General features: G+C 41.2%; 1 protein-coding gene across 1 annotated transcript in view; it reads right to left on the minus strand.

Annotated features, from left to right (window-relative positions):
- The window catches only part of PARD6G (par-6 family cell polarity regulator gamma), a 107343-nt gene that overhangs the window by 65750 nt on the left and 24224 nt on the right, over window positions 1-17369 (minus strand). The window contains exon 2 of the mRNA XM_060118678.1: window positions 4957-5179. Coding sequence (XP_059974661.1) covers window positions 4957-5179 — 223 coding nt within the window. The remainder of the gene's footprint in view (window positions 1-4956; window positions 5180-17369) is intronic.

The following is a 17369-nucleotide window of genomic DNA, read 5'->3' on the forward strand; positions in this document are numbered from 1 at the left end:
TGATATGACCTTATATGCAGAAAATCCTAAAGATTCCACAGAGAAGCTGTTAGATCTAATAAATGAATTCATCAAAGTAGCAAGATTCAAAGTCAACACATAAAATCAGTGGCATTTCTATATATAAGCAAGGAACAATCTGAAAAGGATATTACAAAAACAATTCCAGTTACAAGAGCATCAAAATTTATCAAGTATTTAGAAATTAACAACCAAGGAGATGAAAGTCTTATACAATGAAACTTTAAAACACTACTGAAAAAAATTAAAGACATAAATAAATGGAAATATATCCTATGTTCATGGATTGGACGACTTAATATTGTTATAATGCCAAGATTACCCAAAACAATCTTACAGATTCAAAGTGATCCCTATCAAAATCCCAATGCTATTTTTTTTTTGCAGGAATAGAAAAACCATCCTAAAATTCATATGAAATCTCAAAGGACTCTGAGTAGTCAAAACAATCTTGAAAAGGAGACTAAAACTGGAGGATTCACAGTTCCTGATTCTAAAACTTATTACAAAGCTACAGTAATCAAAACAGTGTGATACTGAGATAAAGACAGACATAGAGACTGATGGGATAGAATAGAGAGTCTGGAAATAGACTCTCACATATAGTCAAATGATTTTTTACAAGGGTGACAGGACCACTAAATGTTTAAAGGACAGTCTTTTCAACAAATGGTGTTGGAAAATAGGATATCCACATGCAAAAGAATAAAGTTGAATGCTTACCTAACATCGTACACAAAAATTAACTCAAAATGGATCAAGAACCTACACTGAAGACCTAAAACTATAAAACTCTTAGAAGAATACGTAGGACAAATGTCTTATGACATTGGATTTGGCAACGATTTCTTGGATATGATACCACAGGCACAGGTAACAAAAGAAAAATTAGACAAATTGGACCTCGGGAAAAATTTAAATTTTGTACACCAAAAGACACAATCCACAGAGTAAAAGGCAACCCACAGCATGGGAGAAACTGTTTGCAAATAATATATCTGATAAGGGATCAATATCCAAATAAATAGAGAACTCCTAAAACTCAACAACCAAAAACAAACAACCTCGTACAAAAGGGGCAAAAGACTTGAATAGACATTTCTCCAAAGAATACATATGAATGGCCATTAAGCAAGTGAAAAGATGCTGAACACCACTAGTAATCAGGGAAACACTAATCAAAACTACAATGAGCTACCACCTCACACCCACCAGGATGGCTATGATCCCAAAACCAGAAAGCAATGAGTGCTGGTGTGGATGTCGGGAAACTGGAGCCATCACACACTGTTGGTGGGGATGAAAATGGAACAGCCACTGTGGGAAACAGTATGAGGGTTCCTCAAAAAAAATAAAAAATAGAATTACCACGTGACCCAGAAATTCCACTTCTGGGTTTATACTCAAAGAGGGTCTCAAAGAGATATTTGTCACTCATGTTCAGAGCAGCATTATTCACAATAGCTTAAATGTGGAAGAAACTCATGTGTTCATCAACAGATGAGTGGATAAGCACAATGTGGTATTGTCATAGAATGGAAGGAGGACTAAATTGTGACACAGGCTACAACATGGATGAACCTGAAGGACATGATGCTCAGTGAGATGAGCTAGCACAAAGGGACAAATCCTGTATGACTTCACTTATAGGAGGTACTCAGAGTTGTCAAAATCCTAGAGACAGAAAGTGGAATGGTGGTTGCCAGGTTTGGGGGAGGGGAAGTGGGGAATTACTGGTTTTACAAGATGAAAAGGGGACGGATGGTGGCGGCTGCACAGCGCTGTGAATGTATTTAATGTCACTGAGCTGAACACTTAAGAATGGTTATGATGCTAAATTTTATGTTGTATGTATTTTAACACAATTTCACAAAACAAAAAAGTACAAAAATGTGGAAAATGTGGCACTAAATAGACCATGAAAAGCACGCTTGTTCACAGCGTGAGCTGAAACAAGCAGGCAGAGCAGTGCCTACTTAGCCTTGTCTGGAACATGCGTTGGCAACCTGTGCACGTCTGCAAACGATTGTGAAAGGGCCCCGCGTACTGAAACTGGACTGAGTTCACAAACACAGAATCTGCACAGGATGAGGACAGATCATAAATGGAATCCTATAACACGGCTGTTTCATCCACCTGGCGTTCTTTCCCATCTGTACTGCAGTCTGGACCCTTCAGTACTTTGTTCCTGCTTATGGCTGAATAATATCTCATTGGATGGATATACCACATTTTGTTTATCTATTCATCCACCACGGAAACATGTTTTCCATATCCTAGTATTCTGCTGAGGGGTTTTTACATCTATATTCATAAGGGGTGTTGGTCTGTAGTTTTACTGTGGTGTCTTTGTGTGGTTTGGGGAGGGGATTAGTAAGTGGCAAACAAATTCATTTTCCTAAACATCACTGTGGGTGTATTTCAACACCTATTAGAAGAATGACTCTTCATTTGTGATGGTCAAACAATTTCCTCTTACAATACACATCAATGTACAGAAAGTTATTAAGTAAACTACAGACCGGGTGTGGTTACAGTAAGATCATGAGAATGGCATCACTGTGACCCAAATCTCAGGACCCGCGCTGTAGGACAAGGACATGGGACTTGAGTGCCACCTCCAGAGGGACCTCGGCTCGGCCCCACCCGTGACGGACAGCCCCTGTCACACGGTTAGCGAGTCTTTCCTGAACACGTAGGGCACCAGGATGGCTCCTGCTTGCCACCGTCCACAGAAACACGACTGCCCTTGCCTCTCCCACTGCGATGCAGTCTTTACAGTTGGACTCCATTGAGGAGAGTGAGAGGAGAGCCCCAGTCTCCCCAGTGACGGAGCGAGGGGCCAGGCTTTGGGAACATCAGGAACATTTTCCTCTCAAAGCCTGACAATAACCTGAGGTAGGTTCTCCCACTGTACAGATGTGAGAACATTAGGGTCGGGGGTCGTCGAGCCGCGAGAAAGTGCTGGGGGCAGGGTATGAATGCGGCTCCCTGCCGTCACCTAACAGAGAAAGGCAGGGGCTGGAGGCGAAGCCTGCACCCTTACAACACAGGACGGTTAGAAACCCTAAGGCAGCTAGTTTAACTCTGGGCTGTTCCTCTGAGGCCAAGGGAAAGAGGAAAAGAAAATAATAAAGACAGGGGGCAGGGCCTGAGCCAGCAAGCTGAGCAGCAAAGCCATCCGAGCGACCCGTGGAAGCTGGCACGTCCCCGCCTGCGGCTTCCTGCCTCACCTGAACTTCGGTGACTCGACGGCACAGGCTGCCAAGTGTCCCTAGGGCTGCCCTCACAAAGGGCAGGAGTGCGTGCGGCGGTGCTCCCAGTGCAGCCGTACAGAGCGGCCTGTTTCCTACACAGGTGGCAAAGCCCGTGTGCACGTCCGTCACTCACAGGGCTTCACACCCACTACTCATCCTTCCGCACCCTGTGAGACAACGCCGCGACCTGGGATGGCCGGGGCACAGCTGTAGACGTGGGATCTGGACCACGCGCCAGCCCTGGGAGCAACTGATGATACGACACAGAGAGAGCAGAACAAAGAGACAAGGGGCTGGGGGCGGGGGGCCCCCAGGCCGATCGAGACCAGGCCTTGCTGAGAGGGTGGACGAGAAGAGGCACCCAAACGGCGTGAGCGGCGGCGGGCTCCCTGCGGCCCCAGCAACTCCACAGGAGGGCGAAAGCCAGTCCCCGCCCCCGCCACCGTGAGGAAGTGACAGCTGTGTTGACTTTCGGTACCATCAGCAGGACACCCAGGCTAAACCGGGGCTGCAGATGCAGAGCTTTCTGATCTAGTGCCAGGGAACCAGCCCGAAGTGAGGTCAGCAGACCGCCTGCCGTTCCCTTGCTACACACTCCCTTCCAACGCCGCAGACGAGAGGACAGCAGCAGCCGGCGTTGAGAGCACGGGCTGCCGGCCAGCACGCTCTGAGCGCTCGGCCTGTGCGGCCTCCCAACCTCGGGACGAACACGGTCACGCAAAGCGGGGGCGGGGACTCGGGCGGAGGAGAGAGCGCCAGGCACCCGGCCCGCGCTTCGGCCTCCCGCAGTCTCACGCTTACCAAGCCTGGCTCGGGCTCCCGCAGCGGGGAGGGCGCCCCGCCCAGCACGCTGTGCTGCGGCTTCCAGTGTCCGTGAAGCTGCCCCCCTGCCCCAGAGGTTAAGACCGTCCTCTCTCCTCCCCTACGCCGGAAGTCCCGACGGCGAGTACGGTGTCCCCACCGCCATGCTGCTCCCCCGGGGTGGTCAGCACTTGCTGGGGGCACAGAGGTCTGCTCAGGGAAGGAGGGACGGTTGTGACCAGGGCGATCAGAAGGTGCCTCTTTCTTTAACCTCAGGCCTCGCCTGCAGGTGGCTGTTTTCTCCAGTACGTTATGTAGAATCCTTAGGGTTCTCCCAAGTTCAGGGACGATAAAACAAATCTAACACGCAGCTCTGAGAAGTGACTCCACAGCAGAGTGCCCCACCCGTCAGCCGTTAACCTGTGTTAGTGACGTATTCTCACATAAAATGATACTGTTCTTACTTACAGCAAAGCTAGGCCTTCAGAGCTAAAAGTTAACCAAAGTTACACTCTAAAGCTAACATTTTTTCCAACCCTAAGAAGGCAGTGGAAAACATATACTAATAAGCTGAAGTTTCATTCTTGGGTTACTGGCTAATGCATCCAGTTAAAATACTGAAAATATCGATATTATTTTTCCTCGGTATTTAAAAATCATAAGTCAACACGATTTCAGGTGGAAAATGCAGCTCAAATATTGTTAAGCCTTTCTAAGAAATTAACGTTGGCCCAACAGATGTTAATTTCTTTAGTCTCCCACCAAAGGCTAGAAAACAGAATAATAACATGGTTCTGAAATGACAGACAAAATAGAAAACTGTATTTATTTTTTAAATGAGCGCCGAGCAAGAGCAACAGCTCAGCCTCCTCGGTACCTCGTTTCTGGATGAAGACCCTGAGCAGGGGGTTTGCGCTGGAGACCGCCTTGCAGAAGTTGTCATCGTTGTTGATGGGCAGCAGGTCGCCATGCATGTCTGCGTAGCCGATGGTCACCTCAGTGTTGGAGATGTGGTGGGTGTGCACAACCAGCTTGTAGAAGTCTTCGAACTTTCCAGGCTTTTGACGGTCCAAGGAGAACCTTCGGAACTCGGCTCCAAACTACAACGAAATAGACAGCGGGTACGCGAACAGCAGGGAAAGGGCAGCAGAGCTGTGGCTTGTTCACCTGACAAAGGAGCATTTACAGAGCCACCAGGAGGCCTGGGACACAGCTGCGAACGGCACCCCAGTCCTCAGGGCTACGCGAGCCCAGAGGGGAGGGACCAGCTCACTCAGCATGGACCACGTCCTGAGTGCAGGACAGGCGCTGGAGCTCCGTTTGTGGGGGACCCTCACCTCATCTGAGGACGCTGGGGCGCATCTCCAGGCCCAGGCAACAGCACAACCCCGGGGCAGCCTTAGACACTCAAAGGTGGGAGGGAAGCAAAGGCCAGCTGCAGCTTCTGAACTCCTTCCTAAGGGCAATGGGAAGTCCTGGAACAATTGTAACATTAAGGAAACGACTTGATACGATTTGCATTTTTAAAAAGACCAAACGGCTGCCCTTCAAAAGGATCAGATGCTTCACAAATCTCTGGGGCAGGAGGATGGGTTCTGGACTGGCCAAAAGGACAGAGCAGGTCTTTTCAAAAAAAGATGCTATTCACTCTCCTGTTGTAGGAAACACGCAGGGCCCACCTCCTTCCTGTCAGCCCCTGGCTCTGGCTCAGATGCCCACAGAGTTGCCTGCAGACCTCCAGGCCACCTGCCAGGGGAGGACCCTGGGTCAGCTCCCATGGGCCGACTGTCCAGCGATCTCAGGAGAGGACCCTGGGTCAGCTCCCACGGCCGGACTGTCCAGCGATCTCAGGACACCGCCTGTTTGTTTGGCCTGAGGCTGCTGGCTTAGGACATGCTGTTGTTCCTCACTTGCCAAAGGGGCCTTTATTCAACAGGCAGGACAGATTCTGTGCCCTTGTATATAACTGACAACTAATTATATTGGCTCCAAAATACATAAAAATGAAATGTCTAACGTTTACACGTTACATCAATAGTTACATCATCTAGGCATTATGTCAACTACGCAAGGGCAATGTGACTCAAACCATACAGGTGTGAGTGGTTCTAAACTTTGGGGAGGCATCAGAATCACCTGGAGGATGCCAGAGTTCTGGAATTGCCTGATTTGGAATGCAGCCCAGGAATGTGCATTTTTAACAAGTTCCCAGGAGAAGCGGATGGTACTGGTCTGCAAAGCACACAGACAAAACCACAGATTTAAAGGGAATCAGTCTTCAGACCTCAACCTCCACAGATCTCTTAGAAACAGAGCCTCAGATCCCATTTCCCTTTTAAAAAGCAAAGGACAACACCCATCCTGCACTGCCCCAGGAACGAAAAACTTCAAGTTTGGGAAAACCACCTTCAATGGCTAATCGAAACGAAAGCCTGGCTCCGCAAGCCAGGGCCCAGGGGAGCACTCTCCTTCGTCCCCTGCTGTTGCCAGAGATGCCCCCCCTTGAGACAGGGTCCCTCTCCCTTTTACTTAAAAGACAAGCACCGTTCTCCTTCTCAGTATTTTCTCCAAGCACTCACAAGAACAGGCTCACAGTAAGCAAGGCACACCCCACCCCTTACACACAGGGGAGACATCCCGGCCGGCAAAACTTTTCCAGACACAAGAGACAAGCAGACGACACAAGGTTAATGGGATTTTTCATAATCAGTTATCCAGTCACATCACGAATGTTTATTTCAATAGCAGTCAACCACCATCTTTCCAGTCTCATATATCTCACACATGCTGACTTCCAGAGCAATTAGTTTTTATCAGTATATGCCTTATTTTCACTAAATACACGAGAAGAGCTTCATCATGTCTAATGAAACCAGGTATTTTTGACTTATATATAATTCCCAGTTGAATATTTCCCCAAACTGGACACAACACACTCACTTTCATCCAAGGGACACCAGGGGACTCTCATTCCTCTCCCTCATGCTAGACTTACGCCGCATCCTGCAATTTAAGTAATGAGAAACAGCATGCATTAAATAAGTTAGTTCTGCGATGTTTTAGTCCTAACTGTACTTGGTAATTAATTTCAGATGAAATTTAATTTGTTTCTCAGTTCTTTTAATAATTTTCCTCAAAATACATGTTAATTTTAAGTGCAAATGAGCTCTGACTTCTTCCTGACAGAAGTCTGATTTCTGTTGGATAAAGACGCTGGTTCTGTCAATCCAGTTATATGCTGAATATGCTTCATATGCTGAATGAGTTCCACAGTTGGGCAAAGAGGTGTGAAATGTGATATGATAAAAGCATTTTTTCAAGCTTTTTTTTTTATTGTGGCAAAATATACATAAAATTCACCATCTTAACCATTCTTAAGTGTACAATTCAGTGGCATTAAGTACATTCATACCGTTTTACAACCATCACCACCATCCATCTGCCTTAACTCTTTATCTTGTAAAACTGAAAGCCTATACCCGTTAAGCAATAACAACACATTTCCCTGCCCCCCAGACCCTGGCAACCACCACTGTGCTTCCTCTCTCCCTCCCTCCCTCCCTCCCTCCCTCTCTCTCTCTCTCTCTCTCTCTATATATATATATATATATATATATACACACACACACACACATATACACACACACACACACACACACATATATATGCATATAATTCTTTATCAGATACATGCTTTGTAAACATTTTCTCCCATTCTGTCTTTTAGTCTGTGGATCTGGGTCCTTTAAGTAACCAGGGTGCTGGGAGGGAAAGCTGGACTTTTTATTTATTTATTTATTTTAAAGCTGGACTTCTGACACAGTTCTGTAACTTGCTTCCTAACCTAGGTCAGGCACAGTTAAGGCAAGTTTTTCTTAAAACTTTCCTTAGTAAGTATTGAACTTCATTTGAAATTGGTAATGGAGTGAGCCTTTCTACGGGTCTGGTTATCGGATAATAAGTGAAGGAGTGAAGCTCAGCGGTCACCCTTTCGTGAGTCCTGCCGTGGGAACACAGTCCAGTGAGACGCTGAACACCTTAAAGGGGTGGTGAGTCTCCAGTGAACTTCAATGTTGGTTCAGGCATTTCATAGGGATTCCTCTACCCTAATGCAGTGGTCTCCAAATGTCACATACCCCCTCAAGAATTTTGGAAAACCTACCACTATGAAGAGGATAATATACTTTTAAGTTGGCATCTAAATTCTTCATAAGAAAAATAAATAGTTGCAAAGGATATAATTTCCAGCATGCTGTAAATATTTCATTTAAAAATATTTTATCATATGATCTTTTAAATATAGTCAGTGAAATCTAAATGCCATAGTGATTTGATACTACTATCATGCATTTTAAAATAGAATGAACAAGCTCTTTTATAAAAATCAGAAATTCAACAAGGATGAGAAACCCCTGCTCGCCACAACTAGAGAAAAGAAAGCCCATGCACCGCAACGAAGACCCAACGCAGCCAAAAAAAAAAGAAATTCAGCAAGGTTCCTTTTTCTCTTTGATCTCTTGTTTCCATTACAATGCTCCAAGAGAATTTAACCCTGATATTTTATCCTAATACTTTATGCTAGATTACCCTATCACTGTTCTCTACAACGAAATTAGATAAATTGAAATTAAGCATTTTCCCCAAGGCCATAAGGCTCTCTTTGTGAAAAATATTTCAAAGTTGTTTCTAATGGGTATAGAGTTTTAGTTTTGAAAAACGGAAAGTGTTCTGGAGTGCATGCACAACAACGTGAATGTAATTAACACTACTAAAGTGTACACTAAAAAATGGCTGAGACGGTAAATTTTATGTATGTGTATTTTATCACGTTTATAAATCAAGTAATATAAAATAAACAAAAATAGATTTTTACAGTAAAAAAGTTTCTAGATTGAGTCATGACAATTATTAAATCAAGTTGGAACATAGTTATAAAACTTGACAAATAATTATTAGCCTTCCACGGTAAACACTGAAAACATCTTTTGCTTAATAGAAAGTATTTATTGCTAAATGAGGCAAGGGTGGCATCGACTCTTCTGCTGTTTCCTGTGGTGGTGGCGTTGGCACCGAGAAGCCTTGTCGCATGAAGCAGGACAGAGATAGACACAAAGATGCTCAGCCCTGTGAGTCTCACCAAGTCTTGGGCCAGAAGTAACCACAGAGCAGCCCATCATTAGAATTATTTCAAACAATCTATTAGCTGACAATTCAATGAGGACCACTTTCAAGTTTGTTGAAAACAAAGAATTGGAAAATACTTGACTTGGAAGATTGATTGCCCCGTCATTTAGAGCCATTTTCACTTTTTCAATTTCTGGTAACTATACCCAGGATTATACGACAATGAATTGTGCCGGCGAATTCCTTCATTTAAAGGCAACCTGTCTGATCTGATAGAACAGGGAACTAAAAATATAAAATTAGTACCACATGCCAATACTTTTAAAAAATAAAATAGTTTTGTCATAATAGAGCTGGACCCCGACCTAACACCATTACAAAGATTAACTCGAAATGGATCCATGACCTAAATGTAAGGCCTAAAACTATAAAATTCTTAGACAAAAACATAGGGCAAAAGTTTCAGTCCATGAGGTTTGATGATGAGTTCTCGACACGACACCAAAGGCACAGGTAACAGAATTAAAAAAACAGACGTTGGACTTCTTAGACACTATCCACAGCGTAAAAAGGCTTTGAACGGTGATAAACACAGTCGTACCTCTCTATCAGCAGAATCCTAAGAAGCTCAAGTCCCTTATAAAATGTCACATTATATGCATATAACCTACGCACATGCCCCACCCCCCATACTTTAAATCAACTCTAGATGACATGTAATACCTAATACAATGTAAACACTATGTAAATAGTTGTTAATACAATGTAAATAGTGGCCAGTGCACAGCAAATTCAAGTTTTACTTTTTGAACATTTCTGTAGTTGTTATTCTGAATATTTTCTATCCACAGTTCGTTGAATCCATGGATGCAGAACCTGTGGATACTGAGGGTCCACTGTATTCAGAATATATAAAGAATTCCTAAGCAAAATGTTATTCAGCCTTAAAGAGCAAAATTCTGGCATTTGCTACAGCATGGGAACTTGAGGACACTATACTCAATGAAATAAGTCAGTCATAAAAGGACAATACTGTATGATTCCACTTATATGAGGTACTCAGAGTCGTCAAAATCATAGGAAGTCCCATGGTGGTAGCCAGGGGCTTAGGAGGAGGGGAAAATGGTTAGTTATTGTTTAATGGGTATAGAGTTTCAATTTTATAAGATAAAAAGAGTTATGGGGATGAATGGTGATGGCTGCACAATAATGTGCATGTATTTAATATCACTAAATTAAAAAATGATTAAGATGGCAAATTTTATGTTCTGTGTATTTTTCAAATTTATTTATTTATTTGTTTGTTTGTTTATTTATTTATTTTTGGCTGCGTTGGGTCTTCGTTGCTGCACGCTGGTTTCCTCTAGCTGCGGCGAGTGCGGGGGAGATGCTTTGTCGTGGTGCGAGGACTTCTCACTGCAGTTGCTTCTCTTGCTGCAGAGCACGGGCTCTAGGAGTGCGGGCTTCAGTAGTTGTGGCACCTGGGCTCATGGGCTTAGTTGCTCCATGGCATGTGGGATCTTCCCAGACCAGGGCTCAAACCCGTGTCCCCAGCATTGGCAGGCACACACTCAACCACTGCGCCACCAGGGAAGTCCCTGTTCTCTGCATTTTAACACAAATTTTTAAAAAAAGATCTAGGGTTCCTTGTCAAAATGGCTAATTCTAGATATGAGTCAAGAACTTTATATGAGCCCATGAATCTCATCCTTCTAAGAAGCAAGGAATTATCAAAGACTGTTAGGGTCATATCAAAAGGACTCAGGAACTAGTTTGAATGATCTCCCAACAGCTGAAGATGGGACATTTGTGCATTTATCATCCATAAGGATAATAACTGCTATGGACTGGAACACATCCAATATGCATAAATAATGCATATTTGTTTATAATGAGAACCAAAATTTTATTTTTTACTTTTTGGAGGGTGCCAGGGAACCAACCTACTACGTTGAAAATAAGTAGATAAAAGGAAAGAATCAAGCATTTTCCCCAAAGAAACATCATTAATTATTGGGAAATTAACAGATGTAACAACTCCTTATTTCCCAAAGCTTGCAGATAAATAAACTGTTATTCCATTATGATCTTGATAATATTTACTGAATTTTACAGCTGACCCCACCTGTTATTCCTACAACAGGATAGTAAAAATGGGGGAGGGGGTTCACCTCTTTAAATTTTTTAGTTATCTCAAATATGAAATAAGGAAGTCAGTAAGCAAAACTGAATTGGCCTCTAAATGAAATTTACTTTTATTTCCTTTAAAAATATTACATAAGTAATAAATGATCATTATAATTAGAAAACCAAGATTTACCTACACATCTCTTTTGACGCTCCTTCCCTTCAGGAAGAAGGGAGACTTCTGACAGATGCTTGTTGAATGAATAATACCCAGAACTTGGTTGCTACACAAGTAATATGCTATTGAGTGCACTATGTTACTGATAAAGTTCTTTGTCAACTAGAAGCCTTTCCTTGGTCAAGAAGCAAGGAGACAAAAAAGAGTGGTAGAAACCCAAGATAGCTAAGAGCTGGGGAAGTACAAGTTATTTGTTGTTCTAAATGAATCTTGAAGTACTTTTAGAGCAGTGGAGTCATGATCTGCAAAAATCTGCTCCTCCATAAAAGCCATGAGAACTCTGGCAAAGATAGTAAAAAAGCAACTTTTTGAGAATTCTGGAAATTAACCAAAGGTTTGCAAGCAATAATCCAAGGTGCATTTATTCCAGAAAAGCAGCTGAATCTCAGAACAGCAAATTTTACAGTGTTTGAACTTCCCCCGTTCCTCAGCTTTGAAAACCAGCAGCCTAATAGCTTTACAGGGGGCAGAACTGGTTTGGAGCTCACCCAAAAGCCCCATCCTTATATAACTGTCATCTTTAAACCTGTCTCACAAGTCCCTGGAAAAGCCCGGTTCACAGGGTTTGTCTCTATGTGACCTGAGTCAGAGATCACTCATTGGGAAAAGCCCTTTCCTCAGGACATTTGTTAAGAACAATCAGCAGCAATTGTTTAATGATTAAAGATTATACAATAAAAGTTCCATTTTTAAATGGAATTTTTACAACATGAAGGAAATTATATCCTTTGTAACTATATTTAATACAAGAAAACTTAGATGTAAACTTCAACATATGTTATCTGTTCTAGAGAGGTAATTCTCAAAATTCTTTTAGGGGGGTTGTAACATATGAAGATTACTGCATTAGGGTATAGGAATCTCTACAAAAGTACCCGAGTCAAGTACCAGCTGGGACAAACACAATAAAAAGAAATGCTGGGGATTCCCACCTGTTAGGATGACTACTGTCAAGAAACAGAAAACAAGTATTAGTGAGGATATGGGGAAAGTGGAACCCTTGTGCACTGTTGTTAGCAATGTAAAATGATACATCCACTGCAGAAAATAGTATGGAGGTTCCTCAAAAAATTAGGAATTACCATATGGCCCAGCAATTCAGATTCTGAGTATACATCCAAAATAACTGAAAGCAGGGTCTCAAAGAGATATATGTACACTCATGTTCATAGTAGCATTATTCACAACAGTTTAAATGCAGAACCAACCCAAGTTTCTATCAACAGATGGATGAATAAGCAAAATGTGCTTTATCCATGCAATGGAATATTATTCAGCCTTAAAAAAGAAGGCAATTCTGGCATATGCTACAACATGGATGAACCTGGGAGACAGTATGCTCAGTGAAATGAGCCAGTCACAGGAAGACAAATACTGTACGACTCCACTTACATGATGTACTTAGAGTTATCACAATCATAGAGACAGAAAGTAGAATGGTAATGCCAGGGGTTAGGGGAGGGGGAAATTGGAAGTTATTGGTTTTTTCTTTTTTTGAAGGGAGGTCACTTAGTACACCTTCTTTTCTGTTTGTTTGTTTTCTGGCTGCGCCATGCATCATGCAGGATCTTAGCTCCCCAAGCAGGGATTGAGCCTGTGCCCCCTGCCCTAACCACTGGACTGCCAGGGAATTCCCAGAAGTTATTGCTTAACAGGTATAGAGTTTCAGTTTAACAAGATGAAAAGAGTTACGAGGATAAATACTGGCATGATTGCACAACAATGTGATTGCATTTAATTCCATTAAACTGTACACCTAAAAATGGCTAAGATGGTAAATTTTATGTTATGTATACTTTACTACAATAGAAAAATGGAGGAAAAATTTTCAAATGCTGGGGAATGAGGTATCCATAGAAGGCTTTGATAAGCTCTGATATATTCCTGGAAATATAAGGGCACATTCATGTGCAGGACTGTGTGCATGGTCAGGAAAGACATGAGAAGGTTGTAATCTCTCATATCTGGCTGACTTTGAGATTCTGTGCAATCAGGAAGTGAGGGCTAAAGCAAAGTTGTAAACTACTGAAGTGTTGAATATGTGCCCCAATATGTGCCCATTTTGGTACATATAACCAAAAGGAATGGAGACTTATTGGTTAAAATCACTTGAGGAAATCTCTGTCCAATCATCAGATGACCATTAAGCTAACTAAGCAGAGCTTCAGTGGTCACATATGAGAAAGAATACACTTTTTTACAGCATTAGTCCAGGAAAGTCACTCAACAAACAAGCAGCAGCAACAACCACAAACCCCTGAGGGAAGAGTCTGGCTTTCAGAGTTATCATGTCATATTATTTAAAATGTTTAGTTTCCAACAAAATTATGAGATATACAAAGAAATGGGAAAAAATGGCCAGAGTTAAATTAAACAGTCAATGCAAACTGTCCCTGAGGGTGCCCAGAAGTTGCACTTACTAGACAAAGATTTTTAGATAAGCTACTATAAATATGTTCAAATTAAAGGAAACCATGTATAAAGACTAAAGGAAACCATAAAACAATGTCTCACCACTAGAAAATAATAGAGACGAAATCATTTTTTAAAAAAGAACCAAACAGAAATTCTAGAGTTGAAAATTATAATAACTGAAATAAAAAATTCCCTAGAGGGACTCAGTAGATTAGAGGTGGCAGAGAAAGAATCAGCAAACTTGAAGATAGGTCAATTTAGACTATCCAGTTTGAGAAGCAAAAGAAAAAGGAATGAAGGAAAATGAACAGAGTCTCAATGACATACTATCTGTGCCATACTCTCAAGCATACCAAGAAACACATCTTGGAGAAATCCTAGAGGAGAAGAGAGAGAAAGAAAAAGGCTAAAGGATATCTGAAGAGATAGTGGCCCAAAACTTCCCAAAGCTGATGAAAAAGTTTAATGTACATATCTGAAAGTTCAACAAATTACACGGAGAATAAACTCAGTGAGACCCACATCTAGATGCATCATAGTCAAACTACCAAACCCAAAACCAAAGAGAGAATCTTGAAAGCAGCAAGAGAATAACAATTTGTCATGTCCAAAGGATCCTCAATAAATTAACAACTGACTTCTCATCAGAAACCACGGAGGCTAAAATGCTGCGGAATGACATGTTCCAACTTGTGGGTGGAAAAAAGAATGTCAACCAAGAATTCTATATCCAGGAAAACTATCCTTCAAAATGAAGGAGAAATGAGACATTCTCAAATAAACAAAAACTGGGAGAATTTGTCACTAGCAGAACTGCCTTACAAAATACTAAAGCCATCCTTTAGGCTGACAGGAAAGGACACTCTACATTAACTTAAATTCGCATGATGAAATAAAGAGCACTGTTAAAAGTAACTACATAGAAAAAAAATAACTACATAGGTATGTACAAATGTGTTGTTGTTTGCTTGTAACTTTTTCTTCTCTCTGATTAAAAGACAAGTGCAAGGACTTCCCTGGTGGTGCAGTGGTTAAGAATCTATCTGCCAATGCAGAGGACACGGGTTCGAGCCCTAGTCCGGGAAAATCCCACATGCTGTGGAGCAACTAAGCCTGTGCGCCACAACTACTGAGCCTGCACTCTAGAGCCCATGAGCCACAACTACTGAGCCTGAGTGCCACGACTACTGAAGCCCAAGCACCTAGAGCCTGTGCTCTGCAACAAGAGAAGCCACCGCAATGAGAAGCTCGTGCACTGCAACGAATAATAGCCCCCGCTCACTGCAACTAGAGAAAGTCCATGTGCAACAATGAAGACCCAACACAGCCAAAAATAAATAAATAAATTTATTTAAAAATAAATAAATAAAAGATAACTGCAGAAAGCAATAGTTATACAAGTGTTTGATAAAGTTAAATAAAAATGTACTTTGTATGAGAATAATAACACCAAGGAGAGGGGTGGAAACAGATATATTGGAGCAAAGTACTTGTTTTTTATTGAAATTAAGTTGCTATTAATCTAAACTAGATTGTTTTAAATTAAGATGTTAATTGTAATCCTCAGGGCAATCACTAAGTAAACAAATCAGAAAAAATTCAGTAACAGAAACAAAATGGGAATTAAAATGGTACACTAAAAAATATCTAGTTAATACAAAAGACAGCAGTAATACAGGAAGAAAGGAAGAAAAAAACATAAGACGTATAGAAAACACAAAGCAAAGTGACAGGAGTATATCCTCCTAGCTTATCAATAATTACATTAAATGTAAATGTTAAATGCTCCAGTTAAAAGACAGAGATTGGCAAAATGAATTTTAAAAAGAATCATGATCCAAACAGATGGTGCCTACAGGAAACATGCTTTAAATTCAAGGAAACAAATAGGTTGAAAGAGGATGGGAAAAAATACACCATGCAAACAGTACAAAAAGAGTGCTAAGTGGCTATACTAACAGCAGGCAAAATAAACTTTAAGACGAAAATTGTTACTAGAGACAAAGAAAAATATTTTACAATCATAAAAAGGTCATTTCATGAGGGAAACGTAAAAATTTAAACATTTATGCACCGAACAACAGAGATCCAAAATACATGAAGCAAAAAGAGACAAACTTGAAGGAAGAAATAGACAATTCAACAATGAATGTTGGAGGGACTTCCCTGGTGGTTCGGGGGCTAAGACTCCGAGCTCCCAATGCAGGGGGCCCAGGTTCGATCCCTGGTCAGGGAACTAGATCCCACATGTCGCAACTAAGAGTTCACATGCTGCAACCAAAGATCCCGAATGCTGCAACTAAAAGATCCTGCATGCCACAACGAAGACCTGGTGCAGCCAAATAAATAAATAAATAAACATTTAAAAAAACTATTAAAAAAACAATGAATGTTGGAAACTTCAATATCCCACTTTTATTACAGAATAGAACTAGACAGAAGATCAAAAAGGAAATAGAAGACAACACTAGACCTAACAGTCTATACAACATGCCACCAAACAACTGTGGAATGCACATTCTTCTCAAGTGAACATGGAACATTCTCCAGGATAGATCACATTTTAGACCCTAAAACAGGTCTTAATAAATTTAAAAGGATTGAAATTATACAAAATATGTCTTCCAACCAAAACGGAATGAAATTAGAAATCAATAATAGAAGGAAATTGGGGAAATTCACAAATATGTGGAAATTAAACAACATACTCCTAAATAACCTATGGTTTAAAGAAGAAATCACAAGGGAAATTAGCAAATACAGAGAGATTAAAGAAAATGAAAACATTCCATACCAAAATTTATGGAAATCAGCTAAAGCAGTGCTTAGAGGATATTCACAGCTATAAACACCCATAGTAATAGAAGAAAGATATCAAAACAATAATCTAAACTACCACCATTAGAAACTAAAAAAGCACAAAAATAACCCAATGCAAGCAGAAAGTAAGAAATTATAGAGATTAGAACAGAATGAATGTGATAGAGAATAGAAAAAAATATAGAAAATAACAAAACCAAAAATCAGTTCTTTGAAAAGATCAAAGATCACCAAAACTGACAAATCTTTAAGTAGGTGGACCAAGAAAAAAAGAAGATTCAAACTACTAAAACCAGGAATGAAAGAGGAGGAAACATTACTATTGAGCTTAAGGAATTAAGAAGGATCATAAGCATCCCAGTAGTAACAATCACACCTAACACCCAAGAAACTCCCTGAAGAATTGACTGATTCTAGAACTGGTACACAAAACACATAAGATGAGCCTAGGAAATTTTATAATACCAGAAAGTAAGAAAGTGCTGAAAACAGAAACAAAACACATAATCATGGGGGTATGTCAAAGGAAACAGGAACCAATTGCAAAAGCTCCCAATTGCTGAAGC

Source organism: Mesoplodon densirostris, chromosome 15 (assembly GCF_025265405.1).
Source record: "Mesoplodon densirostris isolate mMesDen1 chromosome 15, mMesDen1 primary haplotype, whole genome shotgun sequence".
In the NCBI taxonomy this organism is placed as follows: Eukaryota; Metazoa; Chordata; class Mammalia; order Artiodactyla; family Ziphiidae; genus Mesoplodon; species Mesoplodon densirostris.